The following is a 15209-nucleotide window of genomic DNA, read 5'->3' as shown; positions in this document are numbered from 1 at the left end:
GTCCAAGCATAATACCCAGCAGATACAGGGAATGAAACAGTACATTATAAACTGGAAAATGCCATAATTTACCATGGTTAGAACTTGGAGATAAATAGAAATGAGATCAAGAAGGCCCTGAATGCTTGACTAATGAGGCTTCATCCTAAAGGTAATGGGAAATGCACTGATTTTAAGCAGAGGTACGTCAGACTTACGTTCTCAAAAGATCACACCCTAAGCAATCAGAAGACAGGACTAGCGGCAAGAGATTCGAGGCAAGAAGACTGGGGAGAGGCTAGCGTGTATTCAAGAAAAGAATAAGGACCTCCAATAAGGGAGCAGCAGTTGGGATGAAGTATTGGAAATAATATGAAAGCAATCTATGGTTCTGAATGGCTTCGAGGGGTTCCCAAACATGGCTGCACATTAGAATCACCTGGGGAGTTTTTCAAACTCCCGCCGCCTAGGTCTCACCCCAGACCAATGGAGTTGGCATCAGGATTTTGTAAAATTATTGGGTAATTCCAAGGTGCCCCCAGGCTTGGGAACTATTGTGGCAGAGGAATGTTGGGAGTGGGTCTGAGGAAGAGGGAAGGTTCAGTTTTGAACATGTTAGTTTAAGATGCCTATGTCTAGGGGCGCCTGGGTGGCTCCATCGTTAAGCATCTGCCTTCGGCTCAGGTCATGATCCCAGGGTCCTGGGATTGAGCCCCGCATCGGGCTCCCTGCTCCGCGGGGAGCCTGCTTCTCCCTCTCCCACTCCCCTTGCTTGTGTTCCCTCTCTTGCTGTGTCTCTCTGTCAAATAAATAAATAAAATCTTAAAAAAAAAAAAAAGATGCCTGTGTCTAGCTAAACTTGAAATAGGCAGTGGTGTATGAAGTACTAGAGCTTGGGATAATTGATACTAACTAGTATCTACTGGATATTAACAACAACAAATATTTATTGGCTACCTGCCATGTGTCAGGTACTTGGAAGAGTGCTTTCCATTTATTAACTTGGTAACTCCCCCAGTGATACACGCACCCCGATGTTTATAGCAGCATTATCAATAACAGCCAAATTATGGAAAGAGCCCAAATGTCCATTGATTAATGAATGGATAAAGAAGAGGTGGTATATGGTATATTGATACAATGGAATATTAGCCATAAAAAGAAAGAAATCTTGCCATTTGCAACTATGTGGATGGAGCCAGAGTGTATTATGCTAAGTGAAATAAATCCAGCAGAGAAAGACAAATACCGTATGATTCCACTCTATATGTGGAATTTAAGAAAGAAAACAGATGAACATAGGGGAAAAAACAAAGAGAGGCAAACCATAAAACAGACCCTTAACTATAGCGAACAAACTAAGGGTTGACACAGGGAGGTGGGCAGGGGAATGGGTTAAATGGGCAATGGGTATTAAGGGGGGCACTTGTTGTGACAAGCACTGGGTGTTATATGTAAGTGATGAATCACTAAATTCTACTCCTGAAACTAATATTACACTACATGTTAACTGTAAAACAGTGATAATGACAGTCACCAACCTCATAGAATTGTTGGGAGAGTTAGATTTGGGTAATGTATGTAAAATACTCATTTTTATGTCTATTTTACAAATGAGTGTTAGATAACATGCCCAAAGTCACACAGTGAGTATCAGAGGAAGGATTTAAAGACAGATCTGTCTAACTTCAATGTCGTAGCTAAAGCCATAGGGAAGGTAATGTTGCCCAGAAGACATTCTGGGAAGGCAAGGAGGCCAAGCCAGAAACTTGGAGAATACCAATATTTAATGCAGAAGATGAAGACCCCATAATGGATGGGAGGGAGGGGAGAGGAATAGGGAGATACAAAAAACAAAACAAAACAAAACAAAAAAAAAACCCCATGACAATTCAGAGTTCTGAGGAGAAAGATTAAGATAAGCACCAAGAAATAATCCACTGATATAGCAATGGGGAGGTGGCTGGAGAGAGAGAACTGGAAACCAGACCTTGGTATGTGTGACTATTGAAGGTAAAGAAATAATAATGATTGTAGCCTATCCTTTTAAGCAGTCTGGCTATTAAAAGAAGGATATAAGAGTAGTGACTACAAGAATATACAGGATTGAAAAGTTATTTTTCTTTCCTTTGTGAAAATGAGAGTAATTTAAGCACATTTGTATTCTAAGGGGAAAAAGCCTGTCAAAAGGTTGAAGACTCAGAAGACAGGATATTTGATAAGCAAGGTCCCTGAAGAACCTGTAGCTCTGGGTAGGAAGTAAACTTCTTCCCTTGATATGGGAAGAAAGGAAGCAAAGTGGTTAACATGGAGAAGTTTGGATACAGGGGTAAAAAGTAGATGGAGTTGTTGCCTGATAGTTTTTATCATGCCCATCATCTGCTTGGCAGAGAAGAGGCCATAATTTATTTTTATCGTATTTTACAAAAGCAGTGGCCTGCAACATATTGGAAAAACAATGAAATGGCCCTATACCAAAAAGTATAGGTTGAAAAGCATTATACTACACCACGAAGGCTAGAGCATGCCAGAAAAGGTGAGGCAGGATTGTAGACAGGAAAAAAATCAAGGTAGACTAAGAATTGTAAGTTATGGATAGTTTGCTTATAGAAGGTTGCCCAAAGTAGGAATCGGGACTTGAGATAACAGTGATGTGAAGAAATTCACAGATTTCAAGGAAGCAAACCAGCCAAAAGTCTGAAGGAAGCAGGGAGAAGGGCCAGAGATCAGGCAGAGAACAGCAAGGAGGAGAGCTGAGAGCAATTACTCATCTGAATTTGCTACAAATAGAAAAATTAGGTTCCAGTCCTAATGAGTACACTCTTCATCTGATTTTACTAGAGAGAACACCCTACCCAGCCACAAGTGTGGGCCTGCACAAACCGGTTAATCCCTGGCTGAGATCATCAAATTGAGGACAGAAATCCCTCCCCAACTGAAAGTTTCTATCATGCAAAAGTCTAGCACACATACCTTTTCAGCAACTGTGCGTATTTCAGTTCCGGTATATGTAAATTTGGAGTCACTCCTTTTGGGGATAAATTGGGGGAAAAAAGGAACTCAGGTTTGGAATATAAAAAGATATTAAAGCAAAGTAACAAGATTCGAAGTTTTTGCAATTAAACCTCAGGAGAGACAAAGGAAGAGTGACTAAGTACATAATCTGCTCAGTGGCAAAGCAAAATTCTTAGAATCCTGGGTATTAAGGAGGTGGGCTTGAGAAATACACACTCCGCTACGCTTTGAAATTTAAATAAAGGTAACCCAAAGCTTTTGCCTCCTCAAGCATTCAAGTTCCTGGGCATCTCTGAGATCATTGTAGGGTCCACCAGGGGGAGGCAGAAAGCCATTGACAATTTAGTCAAAGGAATGAGTTAATAGGGGGAAATGTTTCTTAATATGCTTATCATTTGCTGCAAAGAAAATTATCTGTATTTCATTGTCATTTCAGGAGAGAACATAAAACATATCAAGAAATAAAACAGAACATAACAGCACTGTATGAGTAAACAAAATTCTACATGTAAGAGCTTTCACAGGTTCACTCATGATCTTGGTACTCCTACCCATATTTTTTACAGAAGGTCATACATATATCAACTGAAAATTCTCCTAGTAGGAAGTAAGGTGGAAACCAACCTTCAGGGTTGGGGTGGAATTCAAAGTGTATCACTGAGGGAATTCCGGACTCATAATGGTAACTTAAAATATAAGTTGTACATAATATTGCCAAACTTGTTATAATTTTGAGTTAACAGTTACATAGAGATCAAAAGATATGAGTAAACAAATATAATCTTACCTTGTGTCATCATTCAACTAGAGTGGGAAAAAGCAGAAAACATTATTGATCACATTACGCTAGTTTGATGTACACGGATGTAGATCATATGAAATTTGGGTCATGTGTTCCCGTACACCAGCATGAAAGACTGGAGAATTCTTACTTCGGACTGTAAACAAGTAAAGGTCTATCTCCTCATCCTCTTTTGCTCCTCTCCAACACTTAACGCAGTGGAAACCTTTGCATCTTTGAAACCCTCTTCTCTGTCTGGTTTTCTGATACACTTAGAAGGCTTCCCAGAAGGAAGACTGGAGGCGAGGCCAGGGGCCCTAATCATGGTTGGCTGCTTCCTAATACACCGGTGTCCTCATTATACTACAATGTCTTTACGGCCTGACTTGCGGTTTTGGTCAATGGGGTGATAACTCCAGATCTAGAGAAAAGCCACAGACTGTAAGAGAAACTGCAAGGCCCACCCGGAGCATTATGCAGATCGCTGGGGGTTTGCGGGAGGCTAAACAAGCGTCCAGAGACAGACGAAACAGGGCCCCCACTACCTGACCATCCAAAGGATCCAGTCCAAGGGTCCAGGTCAGAGGTGCCTGTAAGCCTCCGCAGCCCTGGGCGCTGCCAACACCCACCCCGGGGACACGCTGCGACTGCTCAGCAGGGTTCCGGTCAGACTAACTGACCTACTCACCTCCCCTATACACAGCCCCATCACCTCCTCCTTCTCTGTGCTCAGAGCGTGGTTGAGACAAACTAGGAAAGCATCCGACTCCAGATGAACCGCCTGCACCGCCTGTACCACCTGCACCGCCATCTTGGTCCGACCCTGCTCACGTCCGCCTCGGGCCCACTCCGGGCCTGGCCAACCGGGTGCTCCGGAGCGCGGGTTCCGCGGGGGCGGGGCTTGAGGAGCGCGGGCGGGGAGGGGCGGGGCGGGGCGGTCGGAGTGGGGCGGGGCTCGAGGGGGCGCGCGGAGGCGGGGCGTGGGGCGCGGGGGCCGGGCGGGGCCGGCCCGGCGGCACCTGGGAGACGCCCGCGCCGGTTGGGGCAGGCGTGGCCGTGGGGCGGAGGGCGGTAGCCGGCCGCGGTCGGGGCGTCAGGCCGGGTGGCGGGGTGGGCAGGGAGGCGGCGCTTGCGGGTCGTGGGCCGACGTGCTCTGTGAGCGGCGCCCCGGCGGCCGGGCTGGCGCCTCTCGAGCGCCCGCGCCCATTTTGCCCGCCCGCTGAAGAGAGCCGTACGCGGCCTACACGCTCCGGGGACAGCCCTTTAAGGCGGCCTCGCCGCGCGCGCCGGCCTCCTGAGCCAGGGGGGACGCTCTTTGAAATTCGGTCCTAAGACAGTTCAGGTTTTATTTTATTTCGCTTTGTTTCCAAGTTACGGCCCCTGAATTTTGTACAACTCTCCCTGGACCACTTCCGGTTGCCGGCCCTCGCCTCATAACTTCGGTTCGGGTGACCTCGGCCCGGGATGCCCCTCGGCTCGCCCCAGGCTCACGTCCCGATCCTGGCTTGAGTGGCCCAGGGCGGGGGACCTGGAAGTTTTAGCCTCGCTGCTCCTGAGGCGGATTAATTAGCCCAAGAAACATTATATTCATGTGAGTAACCTCTTCCAGAAACAGTGCTATACTGTATCTGAAAAAGTATCACTCTTAAGCTTGGCTACTGCTATGTTCTACAAAGGCTTTTAGGTATCTTATGTGTTCGATACAGGGAACGGGAATGAGGGACTTCAGTTTTTATTGAAGGTCTCAGATGTATCGCAGTCGATATCCACAATATAAGTTTCCTCAGCTCTCCTTGTCTTGATGATATCAGACATGGTGAAATTCTATGTAAAAGTAATTTTCTTTTCAGGAATGTCAAACGTGCCACGGGTAAAAGTACAGATCTTTCAACTCCCAAGGTTAGGAATTACACGTGGATTTTAGGAACCATTCTAAATCAAAGAAAAATACATGCCGTGCCGCCTCCCACAGCCCTTCAGTGTTTATGTTTGTTTGATCTGGTTTTCTATTCCCTGTGCAGTGTTGAAGCCAGGCAGGCATGGCAGTACTGGAAAGGGAACATTCCCAAGATGCTACTTGAAGAGGTGTTGATGCTTTGCTCTTTTCTCCCAACTCAGTTCCAATCCAAGTTCCCCCACAAATACGGCCCGTATCCACTGAAATTGTCTGTGACATATATACCAGCAACCTCCATTTTTACCTAATGCTTAAGGATCACATGGCACCTCTTTCCATGATTCGTCTTGATAATGATGAAGATTGGGCAAATCTTGAAGTGTGCGATTACATTGGACCCATCTAAATTTTCTCTTAAGTTTCAATTTTACACCATATATTATGTCCAGTTACTGTTCGTGGCTTGTATGCCCTGCCTTAATGGGACAACGATGGCTGTTCTCATTATTATGTTTAGTAATAGAATATTTTGAGTTTATAAAGTGCCTTTAGGCACCTTCAAGAGAAAAAACACCTTTTCTTTGTTGTTGCTGTTAGTCAATCTCAAATATCAGAACATTCTCTAAGTTTTATAATGCTCATGACTGCATTTTTACAGTTCTAAATGTTTAATTGGAGTACAGAGAAAGACTATTAAAATTTCTGGCAAGCTTATTTTGTGCTAGACACTCTACCAAGCATTTATATACCTGTCTGTGTAAACTGCCCCAACTGGAATCAGACTCTACAACTTCCTACCTGTGTTGTGACTTCATGCAAGTTACCTAACTTATCTATGCCTTACTTCCCTCATCTTTAAGTGGGGGGGGGGTAATAACAGTATCCATCTAATCAGGTGATAGTGAAGATTAAAAGAGTCAATATACATATATAACAAGTACTAAATAAGTGCTACCATTATGATCAGTATGTTGTTTATTTCTCATTTCACACCTCAGAAAACAAGTGTAGAGAGGTTAACTTCTCCCAAGTCACAAAGCTATTAAGTGGCAAAATCAGGATTCATACCCAGGCCAGGCTGACTCCAGGGCATGCGTTCTTAGTAACTTCACCCATTGTAATTAAATCAGTTTATTAATTCACTTCAAAGAAAGTAAGTATATTCAACTGATTAACGTTTAAAAATTGTTCAAACACCTGGAAATTGAAGTAAATTATATTTTTCTTAAGGAAACCTTTCTATGTTGTATATCGTCCATTTAAAACATAATTTATGAAATACCTTACTAGGAAGTAGTCTGTCTAGGTCAGTATGGTCTCTGGCCATGACATCAAGGTGACCCCCCATGGGGACAGTCGGCTTTAGTGCCTTACTGGATGATAAAGCCATATAAGCACTTTTTGAATCCATTTGAATTTGCAGATGGTAGTTTTCCTTTGCGTTGAGTGGAACAGGTTTATGTTGTGTATTATATTCACGTTGTGCCTGAGTTTATCTTGAGGATTAAAGAGATTCATCTTAGTTCAAGGGGTTCTGAATTTTATGAACAAGTTTCGTGTGCAGAAAAATGTTCTCTAGTCAGGTAAATTTGGGAATTGTTAAAGTTTCTTTACTGTGTAACTTGCCAGAACTTTTACTACACTAATAAGCTTTATGACTGTAAGATTCCCAAACTTATTTGACCAAGGAAAAAGTTAGGGGCAAGTGTTCCAAGAATCACATTTTAGGGAAATGGTTTGCAATTTATACAATCTATGATTTTATGGTCCTTCATCTTAATCTTAGTCATTCAGCCTTTGCTTTTCTCTGGTAAGGATGTTGTTGGTTCGTGCTCATATGGCAGCATCTCGGTGAGTGGTAGCACACACAAGTCCAGGGTCATGTGCTGGAGTTTGTTCCCAGGCTCATCCTACTGATGCCCAGCATGTTGGCCTTTAGGTCACAGCAGCACATCACACTGCCTTTCTTCTGAGAATATTTTGTAGTGACTCATAGGCCTCTTTGTAGTAATTCATAGTAACTCAGACTATCATCTCCAATTTGTTTGCCCTCTATACCACTGGAATCATTTCCTTTTAATGTCAGTGTAACCAGTAAAATTTTGCTTTTCATTCAAAACAAACTTAAATGTCAATATATTAGTTGTTGTCTATCTGTGAATGGACCTGTCTGTGAAGGTGAGATGGTACTGAAACTCTTAACACTTGGTTTCTTTTTTTATTTTTAATGGCCATACTTATTTCTTTTGTACTCAAAATCCAGACTTTAATAAATATTTTTTCACATTAGTATTTACTTGGTTTTTGTTTGTATCTCTCCTTTCCAAAGCCCTGGGGAAAAGGAGAGGCAGAACAATTGTATCTGCTAAATGGAAAAAAATGGCTTTGAAAAAATATATAGTTATATAATATACCTAGAGGATCAATCTCTGCCCATGTATGTGTGGTCTTTATCTGTTTCCTCTCTACCCAGCATACATATCCACTCACTCACAGGAACACTGACTAGAATTGAGACTTAGGGTGCCCAGTACTACTATATCATTCCTGTTATTGAAGAGCTTATAATACTGTATTTGACGGGAGACAAGGCTTGTGAAATAAGCAAAGCAAATATGCAAAGGCAATTTATAATTAGAGGCCAAAATATGAACTTGAGCTGAGACATAAATGCTGCAGTAGTACTAAGAGGCAAGAAGTTTTCAGAGAAGGTACCTGCACTCTGCCATAATAGTACTAAGATAAACAGAATGGCCTGTGGAGGCATTTTAGACAAGTAGAAAGCTAGAGCAAGGATTTGGAGCTAGAAATGGGCCTAGTATTTAGGGGAAAGTTTGTCTCAAATATGGCGGTAGTGGTGCTTGCTGGAATTGGTGACAGATAGGATGTAGCAACTGAAGAAGAGGAAGAAGTCCAAGATAACTCAAAAGTTTTGAGTCTGTAAGATCAGGAGAGGTGGTGTTGCCACTGAGAGAAGTTGGAATTTGGTGAAGGAGAAGGGGTTCTTCAGGTGAGTTTGAAATGAGAGAGCCCTATAAGATGGGAGCTTACAATAGGCTCAGAGTCAACTCCAATCAGGGTACAATGGGTGAAGCAACTATGATGCTCTTAAATTATCCACTGAAATCAGACCATTTCTTAAGTCTATAAAAGAGATCTACTTTTAGGGAAGGTGAACTAACAGTGTTAAGAAAAAAAAAATCAAATTGTTGTCCTTGAAAAGAGGGCTTGGTTTAGCCCAATTAGTTCTTTCTGGCTTTTTCCGGGGCTGTATCATACTATGTTCTGGCATCTCATTTGCTCTTGACAATCTCAATAATGGTTTAACAACCTCCCGAGATGTGCTGAAGTTCCTCTCCTACCTTAAGGCCACCCAATGAGAATAGGAGGCCTTTGTTTTGTGGGGCAGATGCCCCAATGCTGTATCTGCTCTGTCAAAGGTAGAAATACAGTGAAACCATGCCATGATGCTAGGAACCAGGTACAAACAATTCATTCCTCCAAAATGCAGGTCAAGTAATTGTGAGGGCCTGAAATGAGATCCAGAGCTAGGCAGAAAATCCTTATGGGCTTAGAGCCGAATCTGCATTATGGAAAGAGTTTGCCCAGGAGGTTTGCTTCCTTTACACCTCTCAAACGGCAGAGGGGTTTTTCTGGCCTTCTGACTTGGGAAATCAGAATTTAAATGCACACCTCTGTGGAAAAATGGGTTCCTGTGACATCCTGAAGCATTATCAAAATGAAACAAGGACCTAGATGGATAACGATCATTTGCTCTCAGCTCCAAATCACCATGATCCCCAAAGTCTTTTGCAGCTTCAAAATTTCATGAAGCTACCTTAAATATTTTCCTTAACATGAAAACCCCCTTCTGGAAATGCCCAACTGCTCTAAGTAACCTTTCTAAGTAAGCTGATAAATAGGTTGCTTGTCCTTAAAACAAACTTTTAATTTTAATTTAGAAAGCGATGCACATAATTCAGCCTTCACAATCCTTTAAAATGGAATTGCTTGAAAGGGGCTTTTACCTGGGGAATATGGCACACATGTCCATTGTTGCCCAAATAAGTGCCTTTGCATACTCTGTTGCTACCTACATTTTGTCAGATGCTGCTTTGTGAGTGCAAAGACTGTGACACCACTGCCCAGCTTCCTGAGGTGCTAGTCCTACATTTCCACAGAACTCCCCACTGAGCTGAGGAGCTGAGTGCTTCACAGTCAACAGTTAGCATGACCTGAGGCTCTGCTGAGTGTCACTTCAGTGTCTTGCAGGGAGCTTCAGATGGCCTCGGCTCTATTTAGGCTGTGCAAGTAGACATATAAGAGGTTTTGTTCTGGTTGGTGGTTGCTAGTACCAGGTCACCTTGCTCACTGGTGAGTTCATTCAAACCCAAAAAGTCACACCTGTGTCCTGTGCGCGGGTGCTGCAGGCTTAGGTGGAGAAAAGCAGGGCTAGAATTGGAACCCAAAGCCCAGAATGGCAGGAGAGGATGTGGGGGCTCCACCCGATCACCTCTGGGTTCACCAAGAGGGTATCTACCGCGACGAATACCAGCGCACGTGGGTGGCCGTCGTGGAAGAGGTAACTGTTTACATTTTGCTTATTTTTTTAATTGATTTTGCTTTCAAGCAACTTGGTGTCTAACCAGTCTCAAAATCCTGAAATCTTTGCTTTTATTTTTGTCATTTTTTTCCCATTAGGAGACGAGTTTCCTAAGGGCACGAGTCCAGCAAGTTCAGGTTCCCTTAGGTGACCCAGCTAGGCCAAGTCACCTTCTTACCTCCCAGCTACCTCTCATGTGGCAACTCTACCCTGAGGAACGCTACATGGATAACAACTCTCGCTTGTGGCAGATTCAGCATCATTTAATGGTACCCATGTTGCTTAATCATTTTCCATTGTACTGGGGCTCTTACAACAGAGTACTCTATAAACTTTTCTTTTTCTGACAGGTCAGGGGAGTACAGGAGCTGTTGCTTAAGCTTTTGCCTGATGATTAACCTGGTATGTATTTCTATTTCTCCCCTGTTCTCCCTTCTTCTTTTTCACTGTATTCAGTTGTGGTGATTTTAATGATCTATTTTTTTTTCCAGGTGCTGGGATTCTAGGAAGATATGCTCCTCTGTTCTGTTCAGTATATGGCAATCACTTCATCCACCACTGCAGTGCACCCACCTGTGGGCCTGTGGGGAGGGAGTGGGTTGAAAAACTGCTCAAGAACACAGAAGCTTAGGAAGGGTCATGAAGAACACCACAAATGGAACTGCAGAGAGGGGGTTACGTAGGCAGAAAGCAAGTCAACAAAAGCACTTAGTCAGGATACGTAACTTGAAATTGACTCCTTTGGAAATTGCCATAGAACCTTTAATGGACATCATCAGCTGGAACTGGGATCTGATGAATCCCACAAAAGTCAGCACCTGCTACAGAACAGATGCCCTGATCACCAAGGACTTGGTACTGATTTAGAGAGAAGAGAGCAGCTCCTAGCAGCATCAACATCTATTTGTCGCTTATTTGCCCTGCAGCAATTCACCTGCCTTTCCTTCCCCCATCCTGTAAATATCCTAGGTTTTGCTCCAGTGTTTCCCCTCCCAGTACTGACCTAACTTGGATCTACTGAGAACTTAGGGGGCTCTGAAAAAAGAGGAGGTTATTTGAATTAATGAAATTAGCTGCAAAGGCTCCTGGGCCTTTTTCCTTTCTGAAATTGTGCCTTCAAATTATTAGAGGTTGCTAATCAAAATCGTGGGCACTTCAATTCATTCTCTGGTTACAGATATTTTAAATAAGTTAGTTTCTGTAAGAGCTCCAAAAATTATTTTAGCCGCTTAACTAGCACCTTTCTCAGGAAGTAATAATAGCACCAAATATTGCTGATTCCTAGGAAAGCATTTACTACCTGATAAAGAATTTTCTGAGTTAAAGTAGTCAACTGTTTATGTACATTAAAAGTAAGGTTTTACTTTCTAAAAAATCTTGGGAATCATAGCTACCATGTATTGAATCCTTACTGCCTTCCTTCCAGGCACTATTCCGTGCACTTTATATACTTTATCACACTTAATCCTTCCATTAATGCTTTGAGGTAGGTAGGAATGGTCCCCGTTTTACTCATGAATTATAAGGAAAAAGGCTCAAGGAGTTTAATCATTTACCAAGGGTGGTTCTGTGAATGATAGATCTGAGCAGTGGACAGGCCTATTTGGCTGTGGCATCGGCTCCTCTAGCCCACAATTGGTTTACAATATTCAAGATGAGGCGATTGAATTCAAGGTTTTATTTTCATGTAAAGCTATTTATGTCTTCCAAATTGAATGAAATGGATATTATAAAAATACAGTTGATTCATCCTATGAATGGGAAGAGTATTTTTTAGTGCAATTGTTTTCTAGCGTACCTGGTTGTCTCAGAAGAAAATTCCATCTAGAGGGGCTTTAAAGTCTTTATGGATAAAAGACAAAATAAAAATCATTTTTCTTATTTTAGTTTTCTGGATATGCCGCAGAAGGATCCGTGCCAGAAACAAGCCTGTGAAATACAGAAATGTTTACAAGGTAGTATGTTAAATGCTTTTTTATATTTTTTCACTTTATCTGTGAACTAACTACAAGAGACCAGTTTTTCTTTTTATCACAAATGATACGAGCTCCTCTCAAATGTAATATTTCCGTAATTATCCTGAAGATTTTTCTAATTTCATCAAAGATGCAGAAAAAAAAAAGTGATATGATCCAAGCTTCATGTTTGCAATTCTGGTTGTACATTAGAATCACCTGAAGAGCTTTAAAAATGCTCTTGCCTAGAACAATTAAATCAGACCTCCTGAGGACAGGTTCTGGGCAGGAATAAGTCTAAAAAGCTAACCAGGTTATTTTAATGTACAGCCAGTGTTGAGAATAAGCTGAGCAAAGTCCTTTTTTAAAAAGACTAGTTTTAAGTGGGTTGGTTATACTCCACTGTGGCTGACAACCCACTTCTTAAAAGCATTCAGGTTAGAAATGGGGGTTGAAAATACAACTGGAATTCAGGCTGCCAAAGTCAGCAACTAAGTCTTAAAGGCAAAAGCAAACTTCAACTAAAGCATATTTGATGTGATCTGTCCACTTGATTTTTTCCCCCAATTTGGTTTTAAATTGGCCAATAAGTTTGACCAAATGCTAGAGGATTTTATATTTTTTTTTAATCAGCAAATGATTATTGGCAGGACAGAAAAAGCTACAAGGCTTTCTGAACTTCAAAAGTGATGTTTTTGATAACTTTTCCCATTATTAAAGTAACAGATAGAGATGGATGCCCATGGAAATATAGAAGGGTCTGAAGGAAAAATGTTAAGAATTTACCCAAAGATTCACTACTAAAGAAAACCCTCGTTTGTGTATTTCCTTTGACTTTTAACTTTCATTCTTAGACTTTTCATTTTATGATGTAAGCAATATTTCATAAATATCTTAATCTAAAATGTTAATGTATAATGATAGTAATGCTACTTTATTCATCCTTTTTCCTTCCTCCAAATTTAAGAAAAAGGAAAATGTTTTTCACAGTTACTTTTCCCAAATAAATTCTTACCTTATTTGAATTAGCAACACATGGCTACAGTGTGGGAGGACTGAGGGCTGGAAGGACTAAGAGAATTAAGCACAGCCATAAGGGTTTTAAACATATTGAGTCATTTAATCCTTTCATCCATTAGGTGGATGCTACTATGACCCCCATTTTATAGATGGAGAAATTGACACAGAAGTTAGATAACTTGTCTAGGGTCACACAACTAGTAAGGGGTACAGTGAGGATTTGAACCCTTTTGGTCTGGCTCCAAGCTTGGACTCAGCCAGTGTGCTGTATTCTTTCTAGTCAGAATTGGGTTTTTTTTTTTTTAATCCTGGATTAACTCCCATGCACCCCATTTTAGCACTGGGGGACTCAGATCAACTGCAGCTGACCTAGAACTTTTAGGTCAAGTTCTCCTTGACTTAAGGTCTATGTATAGTAGGGGGTCTACAAAATATTTTCTGTAGAAGGCCAAATAGGAACTATTTTAGCTTTGGAAGCCAGAAGGTCTTTGTTGTAGAGTGTGTGGGTGGGTGTGTGGGTGTGTGTTTGCAACCCTTGAAAAATGTAAGAACCATTCTTAGCTCACAGCTGTAAAAAAGAGTTGAACTCTATCCAGAGGCTGCAGTTTGCACAGACTTGGTAGGGAGGTCCCACAGCCACCACTGTCTTAGAAAAGGGCACGTAAGCTATTAACTCAACCTTAAAGAAAAGGAAATTCATATATAAAAATAGCTTTCAACCACTTTGTAAATCATGCTTTATTTTTTTTCTAATTATCCTGTTGACTGGTCTGTACATCAGAAAGAATTAGGTGGACTTGGGTACATCCTCTTTCTTCCAGGTCTGTAGAGTGGGAAGCGCTGATCTAAACTTCCCTGTGCCTTAGTTCTCTGAGATCATGACTGGGGTCTGCCTGTCTGTTTTTCAGCCAACAACTACATGGAATCTAAGTGTCAGGCTGTCATCCAAGAACTGCGTAAGTGTTGTGCTCGATATCCTAAGGGAAGATCTCTCGTCTGTTCGGGATTTGAAAAAGAAGAGGAAGAAAAGCTGACACTGAAGCCTACATCAAAATAAAGTTCTGCTGAAAAGTTAAATGCTGCACCATGTATCCACCAAGCAAGTTTTGTCTTCCTGACTCTTTCTTCAGGCCAGGTAGCAGCAAATATCAAATAAAAAAGTCAACTATAAAAGTTAATGAATATGCCATCTATGCAGAACAGATAGACATATAAATATATTAAATATGTAGAATGTAATAAAACTGAGCTGCTAAAATAAACCTGTTAAGTGAAAAATTTTGGTTTGGTACTTGTGATATTGCGACTTATAAGACATATATATTTGGTCTTTATCTCCTTTCCTGGTACAGAGCTCCTAAAACTCTTGAAATTTCTTAACTGATAGAGTGATAAACGTGTCTTGTGACTTTAATGAGGTAACTTTTGGAAAGCTAAGTAACCTGTGGATGGGGACTGGTTGCCAGGGGAACCTACCGTGTGATTAGAGGGTTGGAACTTTCAATCCCCCACTCCCCCCCACCTCTAGGGAGGGGAGAGGGGCTGGAGGTTAAATCAAACACCAATGGCCAATGATTTAATCAATCATGACTGTGTAATGAAGCCTCTATAAAAACCCAAAAGGACTGGGTTTGGACAGACCCTGTCTGTGGGACCTTGCCCTTTGTACCTCTTCATCTAGCTGTTCATCTGTATCCTTTATAATAAGCTGGTAAATGTTTAAGTAAATGTTTTTCTGAGTTCTGTAGTTACTCTAGCAAATTAATCAAACCCAAGGAGGATGTCATTGGGAACCTCAGATTTATAGCCAGTAAGTCAGAAGGACAGGTAACAATCAGGACTTAGCAATAGGTGTTTGAATTAGGGGCAGTCTTGTTGGACTGAGCCCTTAACCTGTCGGACCTGACACTAATTCCAAGTAGATAGGGTCATCACTGAATTAAGTTTGTAGGACACCTA

General features: G+C 41.7%; 3 protein-coding genes across 4 annotated transcripts in view; 2 read left to right on the top strand and 1 right to left on the bottom strand.

Moving 5' to 3' along the window:
• BRCC3 (BRCA1/BRCA2-containing complex subunit 3) overlaps window positions 1–4661 on the bottom strand; it is a 58791-nt gene extending 54130 nt beyond the window's left edge. The window contains exons 1-3 of one of the 2 annotated variants that reach the window (XM_025862875.2): window positions 4464–4661; window positions 3782–3798; window positions 2953–3007 (exon numbers count right to left, since the gene is read on the bottom strand). In XM_025862875.2, the coding sequence (XP_025718660.1) occupies window positions 2953–3007; window positions 3782–3798; window positions 4464–4586 (195 nt within the window). In that variant the 5' untranslated portion in view covers window positions 4587–4661. The remainder of the gene's footprint in view (window positions 1–2952; window positions 3008–3781; window positions 3799–4463) is intronic. The other variant, XM_025862876.2, reaches the window with a different exon arrangement.
• A 566-nt stretch (window positions 4662–5227) lies between these two features.
• Window positions 5228–10906, top strand: MTCP1 (mature T cell proliferation 1). Its single transcript, XM_025862892.2, has 5 exons — window positions 5228–5366; window positions 10103–10254; window positions 10374–10544; window positions 10626–10677; window positions 10767–10906. The coding sequence occupies exons 2-4, from the start codon at window positions 10150–10152 to the stop codon at window positions 10671–10673; spliced, it is 324 nt and encodes a 107-aa protein (XP_025718677.1). The 5' UTR covers window positions 5228–5366; window positions 10103–10149; the 3' UTR covers window positions 10674–10677; window positions 10767–10906.
• CMC4 (C-X9-C motif containing 4) lies at window positions 5295–14517 on the top strand. The gene is made up of 3 exons (XM_025862894.2): window positions 5295–5366; window positions 12163–12230; window positions 14159–14517. Exons 2-3 carry the CDS (start codon window positions 12173–12175, stop codon window positions 14305–14307), a joined length of 207 nt encoding a protein of 68 aa, XP_025718679.1. The 5' UTR covers window positions 5295–5366; window positions 12163–12172; the 3' UTR covers window positions 14308–14517.
• Window positions 14518–15209: the final 692 nt, after the last annotated feature.

The sequence above is a fragment of the Callorhinus ursinus genome, unplaced genomic scaffold (genome assembly GCF_003265705.2).
Source record: "Callorhinus ursinus isolate GAN/ISIS: 27379988/994484 unplaced genomic scaffold, GSC_fseal_2.0 scaffold112, whole genome shotgun sequence".
NCBI lineage: Eukaryota > Metazoa > Chordata > Mammalia > Carnivora > Otariidae > Callorhinus > Callorhinus ursinus.
Note: the sequence above shows the minus strand (reverse complement) of the source record. Positions and strands in the feature narration are given on the sequence as shown.